Below are 20,103 nucleotides of genomic sequence, written 5' to 3'. Positions count from 1 at the left end.
TCAAGACTGTTGGAAAAGCATTCCTCATGAAGCTGGTTGAGAGAATGCCAAGAGTGTGCAAAGCTGTCATCAAGGCAAAGGGTGGCTACTTTGAAGAATCTCAAATATGAGTATATGTGTCCAAACTTTTGACTGGTACTTTGTATATGTATAAACTGGATTGTGTGCTGTGTGGAATTTCTCGACTCTGCTGGCAGGCTGTCAGGCATAGTGGGCTATCTGTGTGTCACCCTTCCAGATGACATTTCAGTGAGCCCAGTTGGTTTGTGTGTCACTTGTCTGATGAGTGTTGAGGATGGAGTTGTAGACATAGTTGAGGTTTAGACCAGGAATTATAGAACAAAAACATCAGCACATCTGAAGTTACCTAGGAGAATTAGAAACTGTTTCCATGCACTTGAGATTCAGGGAAGTGAAACTGTTCAAAAAATCAAACATTGCCAGGTGCTTTGGGTAGGGCAGACTATTCGAATGGAAAGGGAGCTGGACTGCAGCTGAGTTGGGGCCTGTTAGGGTAGTTTTTATGAGATTGGTGGTCCCCAGTAGTGCCGCTGTGTCTTTGTACAACCAAACAACAATAGGCATTGATGGCATTGTGAGTGCAGTCTGCAATCAGTACCATACAGGAAAGGGCTAGTGAGCTAGGTGAAGCATGGGTGGGAGGGGGTCTGCATGCTGATCTTCAAGTATTTCTGACCGGAGCACTCTTAGGGTCTCTCTAATCCCATCTGGCCATCTTTCTATCGTTCACCGGATTTCAGCACGCAAACAGGAGATCATCAAGATTACTGAGCAGCTGATTGAGGCCATCAACAACGGAGACTTTGAGGCTTACACGTGAGTTTACATACAGATTGTGTACGCGCATACATTTCATACCTCCTGGTTTAAAACTGAATAACCCTAACCCTGCTGTTTTCCCTGGTCGTTACTAGAGTAGGCCCTGTTCATTTGGTACCTAAGATGTTGATGATGTGTCTGATTTCTCCTCCAGGAGAATCTGTGACCCCGGACTAACCTCGTTTGAACCCGAGGCTTTGGGAAACCTGGTGGAGGGCATGGACTTCCACAAGTTCTACTTTGAGAACTGTAAGCATCTCTTATCAACAGGGAACTAGACATTGTCATTCCACAAATGGTGCCTTTTGGGTAGTGTAATTTGGTCAAAAATAACTTTCACTTTATTTTGTCGTAAAGAGCACAAGTTCAACTTCATAAAACATGTCTTAGGTAAAAAAAAGACTAGAAAAGTGGCCATTAAAGTGACAGGGTTAAAGATGTTACCTTAAATCAGGCCAAACTCCCCTTGTGACAGGGGGAATGTAAGCTTGTGTGCAACACGGAGGGGGAATTTTTACTTGTTAAAAAATGTCTAGCCTATCTATGGGTAACACAGTTGGCGTGGTATGCTCAACGCGCTCAGTTTTCCAATACAAAGACCAGAAAATGGCCAAAAAGAGTAGAACCAGATCAACTGTAAAAAACAAAATGTATTAAAGGGATAGTTTTACCATATTAAAACAAGAGTTCAGTTCATGTTACAGGGTTGACCTTACACCTGAGGGCCAAATGTAAATGAATCACTAATTATTAGGGCTTTACAAAATGGTGGCATTAAGTGGGTTAAAATCTTCCTAGATTTGGACAAAGAGAAACCAAAACGTATTTGAATGAAAACACACCGCTATTGGAATTTTGACATGTTTTCATTTTGTTGAAGCATATATGTATGTGATCCAACTGTTAATGTGTTCATTGTGGTATTTATTTACCAGGTAAGTCACTGAGCACACAATTTTACCCTAAAGGCCTGGTAGGTCTTTCTCTATTTGAATCTAATCAAGGACGAAGTCCATTTAAACACCAACTCATGTAACTGGATGACTGTGTGTCCCTGTCTCCCATGTAGTGTTAAGTAAGAACAGTAAGCCGGTCCACACCACCATCCTGAACCCCCATGTGCACCTGATCGGGGAGGACGCGGCCTGCATCGCCTACATCCGCCTGACCCAGTACATCGACAGCCAGGGACGCCCGCGTTCCTGCCAGTCAGAAGAGACCCGCGTGTGGCACCGCCGCGATGCCAAGTGGCTCAACGTGCATTTCCACTGTTCAGGCGCGCCTGCCGCACCTCTCCAGTGAACCTTTTATCAGACACAGGTGCTGACTGCAGAGAGCTTTACTCTAGGGTCTGTCTGTGCTCTCCCTCACATACATGTGCTGATACTGTACATATATTTGTGTTGATGTACAGTACCTTTGGAAAGTATTCAGACCCCTTGACTTTTTCCACATTTTGTTACTTTACAGCCTTATTCTAAAATTGATTAATAAAGTCAAGGGGTTTGAATACTTTCCGAAGGGACCGTATGTGTGATCTTATGTGCCACCTGTTGCAAAGAGGTCTAAGTGCTGTATGTACTGAGTAATATTGAGTTGCCCCCCCCCAAGGTGTCGAAAGTGTTCCCCAGGGATGCTGGCCCATGTTGACTCCAATGCTTCCCACAGTTGTGTCAAGTTGGCTGGATGTCCTTTGGGTGGTGGACCATTCTTGATATACATGGGAAACTGTTGAGCGTGAAAATCCTAGCAACATTGCAGTTCTTGACACAAACTGGTGCGCCTGCCACCTACTGCCATACCCCATTCAAAGGCACTTAAATATTTTGTCTTACCCATTCACACTCTGAATGGCACACATACCCAATCCATGTCTCAATTGCCTCAAGGCTTAAAAATCCTTCTTTAACCTGTCTCCTCCCCTTCATCTACACTGATTGAAGTGGATTTAACAAGTGACATCAATAAGGGATCATAGCTTTCACCTGGTCAGTCTGTCATGGAAAGAGCAGGTGTTCTTAATGTTTTGTATACTCAGTGTATAAAGTTATGTAAACTCAGGAATAGTTTGGAAATATACACACTCTTGACAGGCTGTCCTGTGCCCTCCCTACCACTCTCTCTCCTTTTCTCTCAGCTTTGCCTGAATTCTGAAGCCGATTGGAGCATTTTCTCAGTGGTCGGATTGGCGCCAAGAGCCCTGCCAGAAGAGACCGCTTGGAAGTTTAAAATCTAAGGGGAAAATATAACAAAATAAAATATTTTAAAGCCGACCGACTGACAACACCACCACCAATTCAGTCCAACCCTAGCTATATGTTGGGGGCCGGCTGTGGCCGAAGCCCTGCCCCCCGGACGGTGCATGCTTCTGACGCCCACAGGGGGGCGCTGTCTTGTTATTTTTCCATGGATCCATATTTTTTGCAGTTTTGAAAGGTGTTTAAAGTATTAACATATGTAAAAAATTATCAAAAAACCTTCACATTTAATCAGCAGGTATGGTAGTAATGATTAAAGAAAATAAATGTGAATTTTATATAAAAAAAATAGAAAAAGGAGCACACCCTAATTTTTGTGGTGGTTGTTTTTTTGTTTTGTTTGTTTCACAGTTAACATATCTAATTATTTCTTTTGTTGGATGCAAACAAATGCTAGAAGGGAACATTTCTGAAAAACGATAAGCTTGATTCAATCCGTATCGCCGGTTCAGCGCTATGGCGCGATTGAAATTTAAAGGTCATTTTTCTGATTGAGCTGACCGATGCAGCGTTTGCCGTGAATGCAGTCTCCACGAACGTGAGCACATTGCCTTTAAATTTCAAACGCGTTATAGTGCTGAACTTCCACGATACGAATTGAACCAAGCTCTAAATTGTTACTTGCAGTAATATCAAAATTGAAGACATTGTTTTAATGTAGATGTTATCTTTTTATGGGTCGGGTGCATTGCAGAAGGGACTCTCTTTTTTTTGTATTCTGATGTGTTATTGTGGACCTCTTCATTTTTATCCCCTGAATGATGCTGTATTTGAAAGTATTTTGTGTGTGAAGATTTTTTTTTTATGGGGACTTTATTTAATATAGTAATGTATACATACATATTTATAAAGGAGAAAGACTTTACTTTCAGGGTTTGGATGCGTGTGTGAGAGTGACGGTGTGTTCTCATGTCCCTATAGCTCCCTTTTCAGGCTCTTTTGCGCTTTGAGATCCCCAGTGTATATGCACACATGCATGCTCACACAAGGCCCAAAATCCAGGTCACTGTGCTGTGCCCTTTGGGTATGTAGACCAGCCTGCTCCTCCAGCTCCAGGCCACATTCTCCTGACCAGCACAACCTGAAGTTGCAGAACACTACCATTGGTTCAGTGTGCCGAGTTTGCCTTCTTCCTTTTGGCCACTAGAGGGCACACGACACAATCAAGCCCACTCCTACTATTCTCTACGGAGACCCCAAAACCACAAACTCTGAATGCTCGTACACCTCTCCTTCCTATTGTTTTCTACTCTGGTTTGATAAAACATTTTTGGGGAAATATGGAAACGTGTAATAAAATCTAAAATGGCCGGTACTGTTGCACAAACTTGAGACTCAATGCTGTTATGTTCACTCCCCGGATGAACGTTTCTGCAACTTCAGGTTAAGCTCACTTACTCCTGGGGTCTCTACCTGTGTTTCTGTAGTTAGCGACCCTGCTAATCAGCTTTCTATTAGCGCCACTCAGTGTGATATCACCCTTTGCCTGTCTCTTGTTCTGGTCCCTGTCCTGTTCTCGAACATTGTATATTGTCCGTCTTCGCTTGCCATACCTCTCTGTAAAGTCATTGGCACTAAAAGCATGTGAAAATGAAAATGCTGTAAAGTGGGGTGTTGAGTTGGCCAGTGGCTGGTGGTGGCATGTCGAACAGCTGGCTGGGGATGGGCCGGGAGGTGGATCTGGGGGCCACGCTTAAGGCAATCAATGGATTGGTCCCTTTATCCTGGTTTCAGTTGTTCTGTTGTTTCAACTGTTCTAGATGTTAGTGTTTGTACTGTTGGTATTATTATGAATAATCCATTTATTTTTGAGATTGGAGCTGTAAATATGCGGAGGCAGTTGAGGTGGGGGTTGGGGCTCTGGCAGCTAGCCAATCACACCCAAGCCTCCCCTCTCCAACCCAATTCCCACAATACACATATGTGGAATCAACACAAACACAGTGCACTCCCAATGCAAATTCTATTTGAATATATATACACTGAACAAAAATATAAACGCAACATGTACAGTGTTGGTCCCATGTTTCATGAGCTGAAATAAAAGATCCCAGAAATGTTCCACACTCACAAAAAGCTTAAATATCTGAAATTTTTAGCACAAATTTGTTTACATCCCTGTTAGTGAGCATTTCTCCTTTGCCAAGATAATCCATGCACCTGACAGGTGATTAAACAGCATGATCCTTACACAGGTGCACCTTGTGCTGGGGACAATAAACAGTCACTCTAAAATGTGCAGTTTTGTCACATAACACAATGTTGAGGGAGCATGCTAGAAGGGAACATTGGGCATGCTGACTGCAGGACTGTCCACCAGAGCTGTTGCCAGAAAATGTAATGTTCATTTCTCTAGCATAACATCATTTTAGAGACTTTGGTAGTACATCCAACCGGCCTCACAACCGCAGACCACTTGTAACCACGCCAGCCCTCCACATCCGGCTTCTTCACCTGAGGGATTGAGGGGGTTGCCATTAACGGGAGGGGGGGGGGGTGCTTCTGAGGAGTATTTTTGTCTGTAATAAAGCCCTTTTGTGGGGAAAGAACACTGATTGGCTGGGCATGGCTTCCAGTGGGTGGGTCTATGCTCTCCCAGGCACACCCATGGCTGTGCCCTTGCCCGGTCATGTGAAATCCATAGATTAGAGCCTAATTTATTTATTTCAATTGACTGATTTCCTTCTATGAACTGTAACTCAGCAAAATATTTGAAATTGTTGCGTTTATATGTTTGTTATGAGACACACAAAAATACACACTAAAAACAATCTCCCTTTAAAAACATATCTTTGTGATAATGGTAAAACATTGGAACACTGTTTTTCACTGTGTTGTAGCAACTTGTGACTTTGTACTGCCAGAGGGGTGAAGCTTGCTGTTAACCCCTTCATTTCTGTGCTAAGCAGCTCCATAGTACTGGCGTTCCATAGAACCTGTGGAAGGCCGGGCACCGAAAAGACAACAACCTACCGATGAGACTCTTGGTCATAAAAAATGATATCAAAACATGTTGAATGAAACACGTTAAAACAAAACCTGTGCTGTGTTCATATCATTGCTCACACCTGCCCACCCTACTGCGCGTTGTGACATATCTGCCATGCCATGAAACTGTTCCCCTTTTGCACCATAATGCAATGTATACAGTACTGAACTGTGTGATGTTGTTTTTGGCTCAAATAGTTTTTCCTGACTTTGTGCTGTGGGCACTGGCCTCTCTCTCTCTCCCACTGGGCCTGATGCTTCCATTCATTGCGTCGGTGTTCACACAGCCATGGGAATGAGAACTACCATGCGGTTTACGTCAACTCTTCAAAATAATTCAAAGGGAAGAAGAGGAGAGAAATAGTTATTGAGGGAAGGATAGTTAACCTTGGATTATACTATAGCCTACCTAACTAGCTAGCAGGACAGGACGAGAGCCTTGATATACTTACAAAAACAAAATACTGAAAAATACATTAAAAGCCACACACTTTAACAACTATATATGCAGTTTTACAAGAGAAAGAAATATGCATGTCTACTTTCTGGTAATATTTTTCACTGTCTGTGTTTACTTGATTAAGAAATGGAAATCTATATGTTACTTGCATCCTCAAGGTCAATGAAAATGTCTCCGTCTCAAATATTGAAATTAAGTGATATCACGTTTAAAAAAAAGTTAAAAAAATTAAATAAAAAAAGGTAAATTTACTGCATTGTAATCATATACTAAGGGTACATATGACTATACTCCGTTTTCATTTGGATGCTGGATTTTTGCATGACCATATAATAAATAAAACCATGACTTAAACGATCAAGTGTTTGTTTGAATGTTAGTAGATCATCATAGCTTTGTTATTATTGAAACAATCTGAGAAGTATTTCATTAAAATTACATTTCAACATAAGTGGTCAGTTTTTTCATTTTCATGTAAGTGTGTGCTAGTCCATCCATCCATCCAGGATAGAAATGGATCTTGTCTGTGTCAAACCAATACAGAGTAAAGTAACACATTGGTTGTAATATGGCTTATTTTTGGATGGGGGCTTGTCGTCCCCAGTGATTTTACCCACACACCGTTACTGGAGCCTATCCAGCTAAGGGACTTTGGAGATTGTGGTCAAGTCCCTTGTTAACACTGGACCGTGAATAATGAACATGATCTAACATTTAACAGGTTTCACAGATTCGTCATGCGAGATAGTTAAGTGACAATGCCCTCGAAGCCGGTGTTTGGAGGAGATATTGGCACGGTTTGCCGGCCCGAGCCTAACACCCGTGCCAATATAGTCTCCAAACACCGGCTTCTCTGACTTTATCACTTACATAAATGATAGACCCAGTGGAATAATCTATTGAAAAGATGCCTTCCCGAAGAGTAGAATTACTGTACTGCCGACTATAATATGTACCTCTAGTCTCCTGTCCGTCAAACACTGGAGGCACTGCCATTTCCATTCCAGTCTTCTGTAGACAGCATCAGATGTGTAAAAGACAGTGGCTCCTGCATTGACAGACATGCACAAGCTGTGGGTACATTTTTTTTTATAAATAAACAATCCATTCCAACCTCTCTTGAGTTTATTAGAGATGATACAGCGTTGGTCTTTGTTTTGTAGTTTTTACAAAATAAACACAAAACAAAACAAGACAGCAGCTCCTGTTAAGACGGACAGTCACAGGCAGAGAGACAGAGACCCTGTCTTTTTCCATCTCCCTCTAGCTCATCCTCCTCTCTACGCAGCTCTAAACTGGCTGGGTACCTATGTGAGTCGGGGAAAGTGCATGTTAAAGTGTGTGGTTTCTCTGTAGACTTGTGGGGCCTTTAGTAGACAGTTTGTTTGTCAGAATGTCCTCCAATGGCCTCAGCTCTGGGGTAGTGGAATGCACAGAGAGTCTGGAGGAGCTGTGGCATGTGATTAATACCCCACATCCATCCTACGGCACAAGCCTCTGTCCAGAGCACTACAGTACGCTGTCTCATTTAGTCAATGTCTATTCTGTCACATTCTCCCTCCCCCCCCAAAATATACAACAGATTTAAAATGTACAACGTTTTACAATCATTCTTCTGAAGAAATGAGAAGTGTGTGTGTGTGTGTGATCTTGTGACCACGTATGTTGCCGAGCTCATTCATGCGCTACAGGGCCACAGGATATCCTGTGAGGTCAGTTCCTGTTAAATAGTGGGGTGACATTAGACCTCCCCCACCCCATCTCAGTCTACCAGACCCTGGCGTCAGTCAGTCTAACCGTCTGCAGGCTTATACAAGTCCTCTACTTTCTGGATGAAGACGATGTGTGCGACTGCAAGGTGTTCCAGTCCAACTCATTAACTCCCTTATTAGAGGTTATTCCACCCATGAGGTTTGGTTGTTACAGTGGTGTTTCGGAGTCCATTGTCCTGATAGGGGGCTGTCCTCCCGCCCTCTCACCTCATTCACCCTCTGTAGTGACTGGTGTGGGTGAACAGGGCCCTCTCCCCCCGGGCCAGGCCGGGTGGGGCAGTGCTCCATTCCAGACTGTGGTTCCACTCTCAGCTCCAGCTGGAGCTCTGCAGCTCCTCTCTCAGCCAGGCGGGCAGGGGCTGGCCCAGCCGGTTCAGCAGCCTCAGCAGCTCCATGTTGTGCTCCCGGTAATGCTCCGTCAGGAAGGCACGCGACTGTAATGCACACAGCAGAGAACAGTCAGGTAAGGACTGTATGAGGCACTTGTTTAGACATAATTACATGTTAGACAGAAGTGAAACAAAATGCATCATGGCACGCTGGCAACGGGATAATGTTGTGTGTGTCACTGTACCTCCGGGGTCATGTCAGGGTATTTCCTGCCTTTACTCTTGCCAAGACACTTGGGTCGTCCACCTTCCACCCTCTGGCACCAGAACCCTTTACTTTCATCGTACGTCAGAGCCTGGGTGTAGTTGAAGATGGGTGTAACCCCCAGGAACCTCTGGATGCCCTCCATGACCAGGGCAGGGTTGGAACGCAGCTGGGACCCGTCCACTATGTGCACCTGGAAACAGGAATCACACCTCTCACATTCTGGCCTTCACACAGGTGCTACTGCCATGATCAAGCAAGGAAAATACTGAATGGATGATTTTGAATTGGTGATTGGGGGCGTCTCCTGTTGTTTTCATTATCTAGCTGTGGTCGTATAGTATGTTTGTGTATGTAAATGTGTATGTCCAGTAAAGTGTTACCTGGCTGGGCTGGTAGTGGTGGAGCCAGCGCTCCAGGTGGGTGGCGTAGGCCCCAGGTTTAAGGCAGCGTCTCTGCAGGATGATCAGCTCTCGGGGGGAGGCAGGCCCCGCTGTCACCACCTCCTGGAATGTGTGGTTGATGGCCATTGGGTCCTGATGAGCCCGCTGGTGCTGCAGGGTCACACACATGGGATAGGTCAAAGGTCAGCCATCATGAGTCAAAGGTTATCAGAGGTCAGGATTCAGCGGGATCAAGTAACAAGATAACTTTGACCTCCCTTGCTTGTTAAAGTAACTACAAGCAAATAACGAGAATAATTATTATATTTAACTGGGCAAGTCAGTTAAGAACAAATTCTTATTTACAATAATGGCCTACAAGCAAATAAACCTCACAGGTGAAGCTAAAATAAAAACAGATGACTCTACATCCAGCAGTATCTTCAGCATGTGTGGTCACTTAACGGTCAAAATGGTCTGGGAACAGTTTATATTTCATGACCCTAATGGTTCATATTATGGCTGAGGTAGTTAGAGCTGATCCTGAACATTGGTAAACCTGATCTGTGTAGTGTGATAGACCCACCTGGTACCAGGAGTAGGCGCGGTCCACTGGGTTGATGAGCACAGCCAGGATCTTAGCCCGGGACAGCAGGGCCGCCGCTCTCTTAGGGGCTACCTCCGTGTCAAAGTAGTTGGCACTTTTCTCAAACATGAAGTCTGTGCTGACATTCGATGGGAAGGGGAAGAAGTCCATGTACCTGAAGAGAGGAGGGGGGAGAGCAGTTTGGTTTACTGAGGGCCAGGGGAGAGCTTATGACATAAAAAGTCCCAATAACTTTGAATGGCTTCCTGCGCCATGTCCCTTTCCACCTAGGACCAAATAGACCATACTGTTATACATTCTCACTGATACGAGAGGACTAGATAAGAGAGCAATATGGAGGAAGACTAAACTACAAGTAAGCATGAAGGAACTACTTAGAGGCAATGTTGAGGTGAGGTGGCTACAGGCTTCATTATAGTGTTTAACCTGTCAAGGTATAGGGGGCAGTATTTTCGATTTTGGATGAAAAGCGTGCCCAGAGTAAACGGCCTAATAATCGGGCCCAGAGTCAAATATTTGCATATTATTAGTAGATTTAGATAGAAAACACTCTGAAGTTTCTAAAACTGTTTGAATGGTGTCTGTGAGTAGAACAGAACTCATATGGCAGGCAAAAACCTGAGAAAAATACAACCAGGAAATGAAAATCTGGTGGCTGTAGTTTTTTCAAGTCACTCGAATCGAACACACAGTGAGTTAGGGTTCATTTTGCACTTCCTAATGCTTCCACTAGATGTCAACAGTCTTTAGAAAGTTGTTTGAGGCGTCTATGATGAACAGAGACCGAACAAGAAGGCTGGGAAGTTGGTGACCCAGGGAAGGACATCAGTTCATTGGCGCGCATTCACGTGAGTAGGTAGCTCTGTTCCAAAAAGTTTTTCAAGACAATGGAATCGTCCGGTTGGAATATTACTGAATTTTCACGTTCTAACGGCCCTAAAGATTGATGCTTTACAATGTTTGACATGTTTGAATGAACGTAAACAGAACTTTTTTTGACTTTTCGTCGAGACATTTTCCTCGCGCGTCCTACATTTTGAGTAGCTTACTGAACGCGCAAACAACATGGAGTTATTTGGACATAAATTATGAACTTTATCGAACAAAACAACATTTATTGTGGACCTGGGATTCCTGGAAGTGCCTTCTGATGAAGATTATTAAAGGTAAGTGAATATTTCTAATGCTATTTATGCATTTAGATGACTCCAAAATGGCAGGTATCTGTAATTGCCTGATGTATTTTTCTGAGCGCAGTACTCAGATTATTGCAAAGTGTGCTTTCCCAGTAAAGTTATTTTGAAATCTGTCAATGCGGTTGCATTCAGGAGATGTTAATCTATAATTCTTTGAATAACAGTTTAATATTTTATCAACGTTTATAATGAGTATTTTTGTAAATTGTTGTGCTGATTCACCGGTAGTTTTGGGGGAAATACATTTTCTGAACGTCACGCGCCAATGTAAAATGCTGTTTTTGGATATAAATATGAACTTGATAGAACAAAAAATGCATGTATTGTCTAACATAATGTCCTAGGAGTGTCATCTGATGAAGATTGTCAAAGGTTAGTGCATAATTTTAGCTGGTTTTCTGCTTTTGGTGACGCTTGTCCTTGCATTGAAAATGGCTGTGTGTAATGTTTTGTCTATGTACTGTCCTAACATTATCTAACTTTATGCTTTTGCCGTAAAGCCTTTTTGAAATCGGACAACGTGGTTGGATTAACCTGTTGGGTCTAGGGGGCAGCATTTGCACGTCTGGATAAAAAAAATGTACCCGATTTAATCTGGTTACTAATCCTACCCAGTAACTAGAATATGCATATACTTATTATATATGGATAGAAAACACTCTAAAGTTTCCAAAACTGTTTGAATGGTGTCTGTGAGTATAACAGAACTCATTTGGCAGGCAAAACCCTGAGACATTTTCTGACAGGAAGTGGATACCTGATGTGTTGTATTGATTTTAAACCTATCCCATTGAAAAACACAGGGGTTTAGGAATATTTTGGCACTTCCTATTGCTTCCACTAGATGTCACCAGCCTTTACAAAGTGTTTTGAGTCTTCTGGAGGGAGATCTGACCGAACAAGAGCCATGGAACGGTGATGTCCCATTAGACACCTGGCGCGCTACTTCATGTTGGGTACCCTCGTTCCAATACGTTATAAAAGGCTATGCATTCGTCCACCTTGAATATTATTCATGTTCTGGTTAAAAAAGGCCCTAATGATTTATGCTATACAACGTTTGACATGTTTGAACGAACGGAAATATATTTTTTCCCCTCGTTCATGACGAGAAGTCCGGCTGGCTTACATCATGTGCTAACGAGACGGAGATTTTTGGACATAAATGATGAGCTTTTTTGAACAAAACTACATTCGTTATGGACCTGTGATACCTGGAAGTGACATCTGATGAAGAGAATCAAAGGTAATGGATTATTTACATAGTATTTTCGATTTTAGATCTCCCCAACATGACGTCTAGTCTGTATCGCAACGCGTATTTTTCTGGGCACAGTGCTCAGATTATTGCAAAGTGTGATTTCCCAGTAAGGTTATTTTTAAATCTGGCAAGTTGATTGCGTTCAAAAGATGTAAATCTATAATTCTTTAAATGACAATATAATATTTTACCAATGTTTTCTAATTTTAATTATTTAATTTGTGACGCTGACTTGACTGCCGGGTTATTGGAGGGAAACGATTTCCTCAACATCAATGCCATAGTAAAACGCTGTTTTTGTATATAAATATGAACTTGATAGAACTAAAAATGCATGCATTGTCTAACATAATGTCCTAGGAGTGTCATCTGATGGAGATTGTAAAAGGTTAGTGTATCATTTTAGCTGGTTTTATGGTTTTGGTGACCCTGTCTTTGACTTGACAAAACATTACACACAACTCTTGTAAATGTACTGTCCTAACATACTCTAAATTTATGCTTTCGCCGTAAAACCTTTTTGAAATCGTAAAACGTGGTTAGATTAAGGAGATGTTTATCTTTCAAATGGTGTAACATAGTTGTATTTTTGAAAAATTTGAATTTTGACATTTATTTGGATTCAAATTTGCCGCTCTTGAAATGCACCTGCTGTTGATGGAGTGCACCACAGGTGGCACGCTAGCGTCCCACCTAGCCCCAAGAGGTTAAGGAGATGTTTATCTATAAAATGGTGTAAAATAGTTGTATGTTTGAGAAATTTGAATTATGACATTTTGTTGTTTTCGAATTTGGCGCTCTGATTTTTCACTGGCTGCAAGGTGGGTGGGACGCTAGCCTCAAAAAGTTAAAGAATGGGCAGTAATGTTGTCTTACCAGTCAATGCCGTTGTCGTAGTTGGGTCCGCTAAAGAACTGGATCTCCTCAAAGGTGGCAGGACTGGGGAAGCTACTGGTGATGGCAGGGTGGAGGCTCAGGAATGAATGCAGGGCTGTGGTGCCTGAAATAACACATACATATATACACTTTTGGTTAGACTGAAACTCACCACCACAAACGCCATCGTGCTACACATTCTGGCCAAGAGAGGTTATGTAGGAGAAGAATGGCTGGCCACAGGGTCTCACCTGTTTTCTGTGGGCCTACGACCAAGAACCTGGGTAGTCTATCACAGGTCTTTTCCTTCGACCAGATGTCTTTATGCCTCTTGTCCTGACATGGGTTCTGAGGCCAAATAGAGAGGGGTTAGGTTAGGGTCACCAATACATATAGCTCATCAGTAAGTCATTTCATTGCAAACTCAAATAAATTGATAGGCCAAACTTTATTATAAGAATCTCATGAAAACAGTACATATCTAAAATAGGAAACAGTAACGAACAACCGATGTACTATCATGTCTATAATAATAATTGCAGTTCCCTAACCTGCCAGAGGGGGTCCCTCTCCTCAGGGAAGATCTGGAAGTATTTGTCAGCCAGCTGCGTGGGGGGCAGGGTCTGCAGCCGCAGGTTGGTCCAACACTGAACAAACTTCACCAGGGACTCAAAGGTGTACAGGCCCAGCCGGTCGTTCCCATAGTTAGACAGGTGGGTCATGAAGATGCTGATCTGGGGGGGGGGGGGGGGGTCAGAGGAGGGAAGTGAGACTTTTCACTGTTTACAGGGCTAAATCCCAACTTGTGAGGCACCTGCAATTGTAGCACAGATTGACATCGATGCGTGATTTACACAAAAATTTAAGTTAGAATTCCATTTTCCAAGTTAAGATTCTTCCAGTCATATAGAGCAGCGACCTGAAGAGGGTAGCAGCTCCAGTAATGACAGGCAGAGTATCTCCAGAGTGGACTAGAACTTACAGGGTTGAGGAGGACGGTGAGGAACAGCTCTCCTCCCCTGATGCTCTTGTCCAGCTCTTTGGAGCCTCCTGGGTACTCGTTATAGAAGATAGTGTGAGTGAAGAGGCCACATGTCTGTCTGGGTAACACCTGCAGAGACAGAAGGGAAACTGTCAAAAATACATCCAAATAACCAACTTTCTCTTCCTTCTCTCCACTTTATTAATGAATAGGGCCTTTGCACCTTTGTAAAAACTCTAAGCCCTTGAGTGCGCTCATTAAGCACTGAGGGGCAAATCCTAACTTCTGATTAAGTCATATTTTCATTTTGTCATTGACGTCAATGAGAGATGAAGTGACAATTTGACTTCAATTGAAGTTTAAAATAACTGTAGAGTGAAAATCTCACTTTTAAAAGTTAATATTCAGACAACTTATACCCAAATAATGTTGTTGACGTCTTAAACTCGTATTTGTGGCCAAAGCATCAATTTAAAAAACCTACCTCAAACTTTATCAAATTTGCTTGGATAATGACATCTATCTTTGGCCGAGACAGGCCGGTATGTGATCTGGTGGGGAGAATGATCCTTCTCGAGATTAGGGGAGACACGAGCTAGGGCTGTGGCGGTCACGAAAACTTCGTCAGCCGGTGATTGTCAAGCAAATAACTGTCGGTCTCACGGTAATTGACCGTTAATTAACAAACACTCCTGGCTTCCACACAGCCACAGCCTACATGCCACTGATGCTGACCTTTGGAACATTTACATTTTAAAAAGTTGAATAAATCCATGTAACATAGCCTACACCTTCACAATAAAGCCATTATTTATTTTGAACATGTCTAAAGCACGATATGAAGAAAATGTAGCCTATTTCAGAAGACCAGAATAGCATACTCTGAGTTGTCCTTATGTTAGGTCCTGATGTGGCTATGCCAAATGGCTGTGGGCCACACTAGTTCATTTAGCAGACAAGATTTGCTTAGAAATAAATTAATAAAACTATATTTAACTAGGCAAGTCAGTTAAGAACAAATTCTTATTTACAATGACAGCCTACCGGGGAACACTGCCTTGTTCAGGGGCAGAACGACAGATTTTTACCTTGTCAGCTCGGGGATTCGATCTAGCAACCTTTCGGTTACTGGCCCAACGCTCTAACCACTAGGCTACCTGACGCCCCAGGTAGCCTAGTAGGTACTCCTATATGCTTAATTTAGAGTTATTAATGTAACTTTAGTTCTACAAACGTTGGGCCATATGTTTTGATTTTTAATATATTGTAAGGCTGGATGATGTGACTAATGATTTGGGGAAAAGTTGCTTGAAAGGCATGAGTTTTGTCTCCTAGAAGTGACAAAATCCATACTTTTGTCACTTCTAGGTTAGACTACTGCAATGCTCTACTTTCCGGCTACCCGGATAAAGCACTAAATCAACTTCAGTTAGTGCTAAACACGGCTGCTAGAATCTTGACTAGAACCCAAAAATGTGATCATATTACTCCAGTGCTAGCCTCTCTACACTGGCTTCCTGTTAAGGCAAGGGCTGATTTCAAGGTTTTACTGCTAACTTACAAAGCATTACATGGGCTTGCTCCTACCTATCTTTCTGATTTGGTCCTGCCGTACATACCTACACGTACGATACAGTCACAAGGCACAGGCCTCCTTACTGTCCCTAGAATTTCTAAGCAAACAGCTGGAGGCAGGGCTTTCTCCAATAGAGCTCAATTTTTATGGAATGGTCTGCCTATCCATGTGAGAGACGCAGACTCGGTCTCAATCTTTGTCTTTATTGAAGACTCATCTCTTCAGTAGGTCCTATGATTGAGTGTAGTCTGGCCCAGGAGTGTGAAGGTGAACGGAAAGGCAATGGAGCAACGAACCGCCCTTGCTGTCTCTGCCTGGCCGGTTCCCCTCTCTCCACTGGGATTCTCTGCCTCTAACCCTATTACAGGGGCTGAGTCACTGGCCTACTGGTGTTCTACCATGCTGTCCCTAGGAGAGGTGCGTCACTTGAGTGGGTTGAGTAACTGACGTGATCTTCCTGTCCGGGTTGGTACCCCCCGTGGGTTGTGCCGTGGGGGAGATCTTTGTGGGCTATACTCAGCCTTGTCTCAGGATGGTAAGTTGGTGGTTGATATCCCTCTAGTGGTGTGGGGGCTGTGCTTTGGCAAAGTGGGTGGGGTTATATCCTGCCAGTTTGGCCCTGTCCGGGGGTATCGTCGGACGGGGCCACAGTGTCTCCCGACCCCTCCTGTCTCAGCCTCCAGTATTTATGCTGCAATAGTTTATGTGTCGGGTGTCTGTTATATCTGGAGTATTTCCCGTCTTATCCGGTGTCCTGTGTGAATTTAAGTATGCTCTCTCTAATTCCCTCTCTTTTTCTCTCTTTCTTTCTCTCCTTCTTTCTTCCTTTCTCTCTCTAGGAGGACCTGAGCCCTAGGACCATGCCTCAGGAATACCTGGCCTGATGACTCCCTGCTGTCCCCAGTCCACCTTGTCGTGCTGCTGCTCCAGTTTCAACTGTTCTGCCTGTGGCTATGGAACCCTGACCTGTTCACAGGACGTGTTACCTGTCCCAGACCTGCTGTTTTCAACTCTGTAGAGACAGCAGGAGCGGTAGAGATACACTGAATGATCGGCTATGAAAAGCCAACTGACATTTACTACTGAGGTGCTGACCCGTTGCACCCTCTACAACCACTGTGATTATTATTATTTGACCCTGCTGGTCATCTATGAACATTTGAACATCTTGCCCATGTTCTGTTATAATCTCCACCAGGCACAGCCAGAAGAGGACTGGCCACCCCTCATAGCCTGGTTCCTCTCTAGGTTCCTTCCTAGGTTCTGGCCTTTCTAGTTTTTCCTAGCCACCGTGCTTCTACACCTCCATTGCTTGCCGTTTGGGGTTTTAGGCTGGGTTTCTGTACGGCACATTGTGACATCAGCTGATGTAAGAAGGGCTTTATAAATACATTTGATTGATTGATTGATTGATGAGCTCTGCTTTGTTTTTTTTTTGCACAGGCTGTACACACTACATCAGTCACTCATTCACAGTTTGACAAGCACTTGATAATGCCTAGAATTTCACGACGGCATCCCATTTGTGTGGCCATTATGCACCCTAAAAAAATCCATGCCTTTTGCAGCCAGTGGCTGTTGTGCACTTCTCCCTTAGTGCTGTGTACTACAGCACGTCATCGGGTCTTTCTCACAGGCTACAAGTGAAGACATTTACATTTACATTTTACATTTAAGTCATTTAGCAGACGCTCTTATCCAGAGCGACTTACAAGTTGGTGCATTCACCTTATAATATCCAGTGGAACAACCACTTTACAATAGTGCATCTAAATCTTTTAAGGGGGGGTTAGAAGGATTACTTTATCCTATCCCAGGTATTCCTTGAAGAGGTGGGGTTTGAAGAGGACAGACACATTGGGGACGCAATGACGCCCATCCTTATCCAATTCCGAGGTGCATATTGAAGATATTGGAAGAACTGTCCACATTTACTTTGTCAGCCAACAGGATGAGTAGGTATAACGAACAGCAAAAGCACAAGCCTATTATTTCCATCTACTGCCCCCATAGTACAAAAGTCAGCCTATTCTATTCTGTGCGAGAAATAAATATTCCAAACACAGTCTGGGACAGTTGTGGGATGCGACAGATCCCAAATTAATAAAACCACTAGCATAAAAAAAAGTGTGGCTGATACAACAGATCAGAACGTTTAGCTTAAAATGTTGATAAACTATTAGGCTATTTCTTCACATTATAAGCGCAGCAATGTGCACATGGTAGTAGGCTATAAGCGCAAATGTTCCATTAATGGAAATGCAATTATGCATGTAATGCTTATATTAGAAAGGTGCATTTTTATGGTGAAAATTATCTTCCCCAAACTTGAAACTCACACTCTACTTATGTATGCCAGTTAGGCTCTACACCCCTTGTAAAGCGGATTAATGTGCTTACATTTTAAGAAGTTATTTGGCCACTTTAGTTGTGATACAAACCTTATTAAAACATATAGGCCCGTGTGACTATGATTCGAAAAAGTCACAAAAAAAGGCATTGTTTCTTATGCTGGGTATAATTCACAAGTTATAGGCTAATATTGTCACCCATCAAACTATTCTTGATTTAATCTTGTCTTTACATATACTAAATAACATATGTGGGAAATCTGTTTTGATTTAGAATGGACCATTATCATGCACCTGTATCGAAACAGGACAGTGGAAAAAAAATACATGTTAACCTCTCTGGGCTAGGCGGGACGAATTCGTCCCACCTACGCAACAGCCAGTGTAATCCAGTGGCGCGATTTTCAAATACCTTAAAAATCCTATTACTTCAATTTCTCAAACATATGACTATTTTACAGCTATTTAAAGACAAGACTCTCGTTAATCTAACCACACTGTCCGATTTCAAAAAGGCTTTACAACGAAAGCAAAACATTAGATTATGTCAGCAGAGTACCAAGCCAGAAATAATCAGACACCCATTTTTCAAGCTAGCATATAATGTCACAAAAACCCAGAAGACAGCTAAATGCAGCACTAACCTTTGATGATCTTCATCAGATGACAACCCTAGGACATTATGTTATGCAATACATGCATGTTTTGTTCAATCAAGTTCATATTTATATCAAAAACCAGCTTTTTACATTAGCATGTGACGTTCAGAACTAGCATACCCCCCGCAAACTTCCGGCGAATTCACTAACAATTTACTAAATTACTCACGATAAACGTTCACAAAAAGCATAACAATTATTTTAAGAATTATACATACAGAACTCCTCTATGCACTCGATATGTCCGATTTTAAAATAGCTTTTTGGTGAAAGCACATTTTGCAATATTCTAAGTACATAGCCCAGCCATCACGGGCTAGCTATTTAGACACCCGGCAAGTTTAGCACTCACCAATATCAGATTTACTATTACAAAAGTTTGATTGCCTTTTGTTGTCTTCGTCAGAATGCACTCCCAGGACTGCTACTTCAATAACAAATGTTGGTTTAGTCCAAAATAATCCATCGTTATATCCGAATAGCGGCGTTTTGTTCGTGCGTTCCAGAAACTATCCGAAATGGTAAATCAGGGTCGTGCGCATGGCGCAATTCGTGACAAAAAAAATCTAAATATTCCATTACCGTACTTCGAAGCATGTCAACCGCTGTTTAAAATCCATTTTTATGCCATTTTTCTCATAGAAAAGCGATAATATTCCGACCGGGAATCTCCATTTAGCTAAACAGAGGAAAGAAAACAAAGCTTTCGGTCGACGCGGGCATGAGCCTGAGTCTCACAGTACTGTAACCAGCCACTACCCAAACGCGCTACTTTGTTTCAGCCAGAGCCTGCAAAGCCACGATTCAGCATTTTGCCGCCTTCTGAGAGCCTATGGCAGCCGTAGGAAGTGTCACGGTACAGCTAAGATCCTCACTCTTCAATAAACAGAGACAAGAAGAACGATACCTTGTCAGACAGGCCACTTCCTGCATGAAATCTTCTCAGGTTTTTGCCTGCCATATGAGTTCTGTTATACTCACAGACACCATTCAAACAGTTTTAGAAACTTTAGGGTGTTTTCTATCCAAAGCCAATAATTATATGCATATTCTAGTTACTGGGCAGGAGTAGTAACCAGATTAAATCGGGTACGTTTTTTATCCAGCCGTGTCAATACTGCCCCCTAGCCCTAACAGGTTAAATAGCGAATGGAGGACACTTTGCCCTGTGGTTTATTTTCATGCCAGCCAGGTAGGCTATACTCCTGTAGTAAATATAAACAATGTGCTTAATATTAGGAAAGTTGAGAAATAAATATAGTAGGCCTAGCCTATAGAAAGCTGATGGGATCCTCCTCTT

General features: G+C 42.7%; 2 protein-coding genes across 50 annotated transcripts in view; one reads left to right on the top strand and one right to left on the bottom strand.

The window, feature by feature from the left end:
* LOC106576966 (calcium/calmodulin-dependent protein kinase type II subunit gamma) overlaps positions 1-6,903 on the top strand; it is a 114,535-nt gene extending 107,632 nt beyond the window's left edge. For 26 of the 27 annotated variants that reach the window (XM_045700795.1, XM_045700792.1, XM_045700797.1 and 23 more), the window contains 4 exons: positions 762-837; positions 995-1,089; positions 1,910-2,160; positions 2,978-6,903. In XM_045700795.1, coding sequence (XP_045556751.1) covers positions 762-837; positions 995-1,089; positions 1,910-2,142 — 404 coding nt within the window. In that variant the 3' untranslated portion in view covers positions 2,143-2,160; positions 2,978-6,903. Of the gene's footprint in view, positions 1-761; positions 838-994; positions 1,090-1,909 lie in introns of all 27 variants that reach the window. The other variant, XM_045700793.1, reaches the window with a different exon arrangement.
* A 750-nt stretch (positions 6,904-7,653) lies between these two features.
* ndst2a (N-deacetylase/N-sulfotransferase (heparan glucosaminyl) 2a) overlaps positions 7,654-20,103 on the bottom strand; it is a 163,242-nt gene continuing 150,792 nt past the window's right edge. For all 23 annotated transcript variants that reach the window (XM_045700779.1, XM_045700785.1, XM_045700786.1 and 20 more), the window contains 8 exons: positions 14,218-14,346; positions 13,787-13,969; positions 13,487-13,583; positions 13,236-13,359; positions 9,882-10,056; positions 9,296-9,466; positions 8,893-9,105; positions 7,654-8,752 (listed from right to left, as the gene is read on the bottom strand). In XM_045700779.1, coding sequence (XP_045556735.1) covers positions 8,627-8,752; positions 8,893-9,105; positions 9,296-9,466; positions 9,882-10,056; positions 13,236-13,359; positions 13,487-13,583; positions 13,787-13,969; positions 14,218-14,346 — 1,218 coding nt within the window. In that variant the 3' untranslated portion in view covers positions 7,654-8,626. The remainder of the gene's footprint in view (positions 8,753-8,892; positions 9,106-9,295; positions 9,467-9,881; positions 10,057-13,235; positions 13,360-13,486; positions 13,584-13,786; positions 13,970-14,217; positions 14,347-20,103) is intronic.

Source organism: Salmo salar, chromosome ssa18 (genome assembly GCF_905237065.1).
Source record: "Salmo salar chromosome ssa18, Ssal_v3.1, whole genome shotgun sequence".
Classification (NCBI taxonomy): domain Eukaryota; kingdom Metazoa; phylum Chordata; class Actinopteri; order Salmoniformes; family Salmonidae; genus Salmo; species Salmo salar.
The sequence above is the reverse complement of the archived record's forward strand: the minus strand, read 5'-3'. Positions and strand labels throughout refer to the sequence as shown.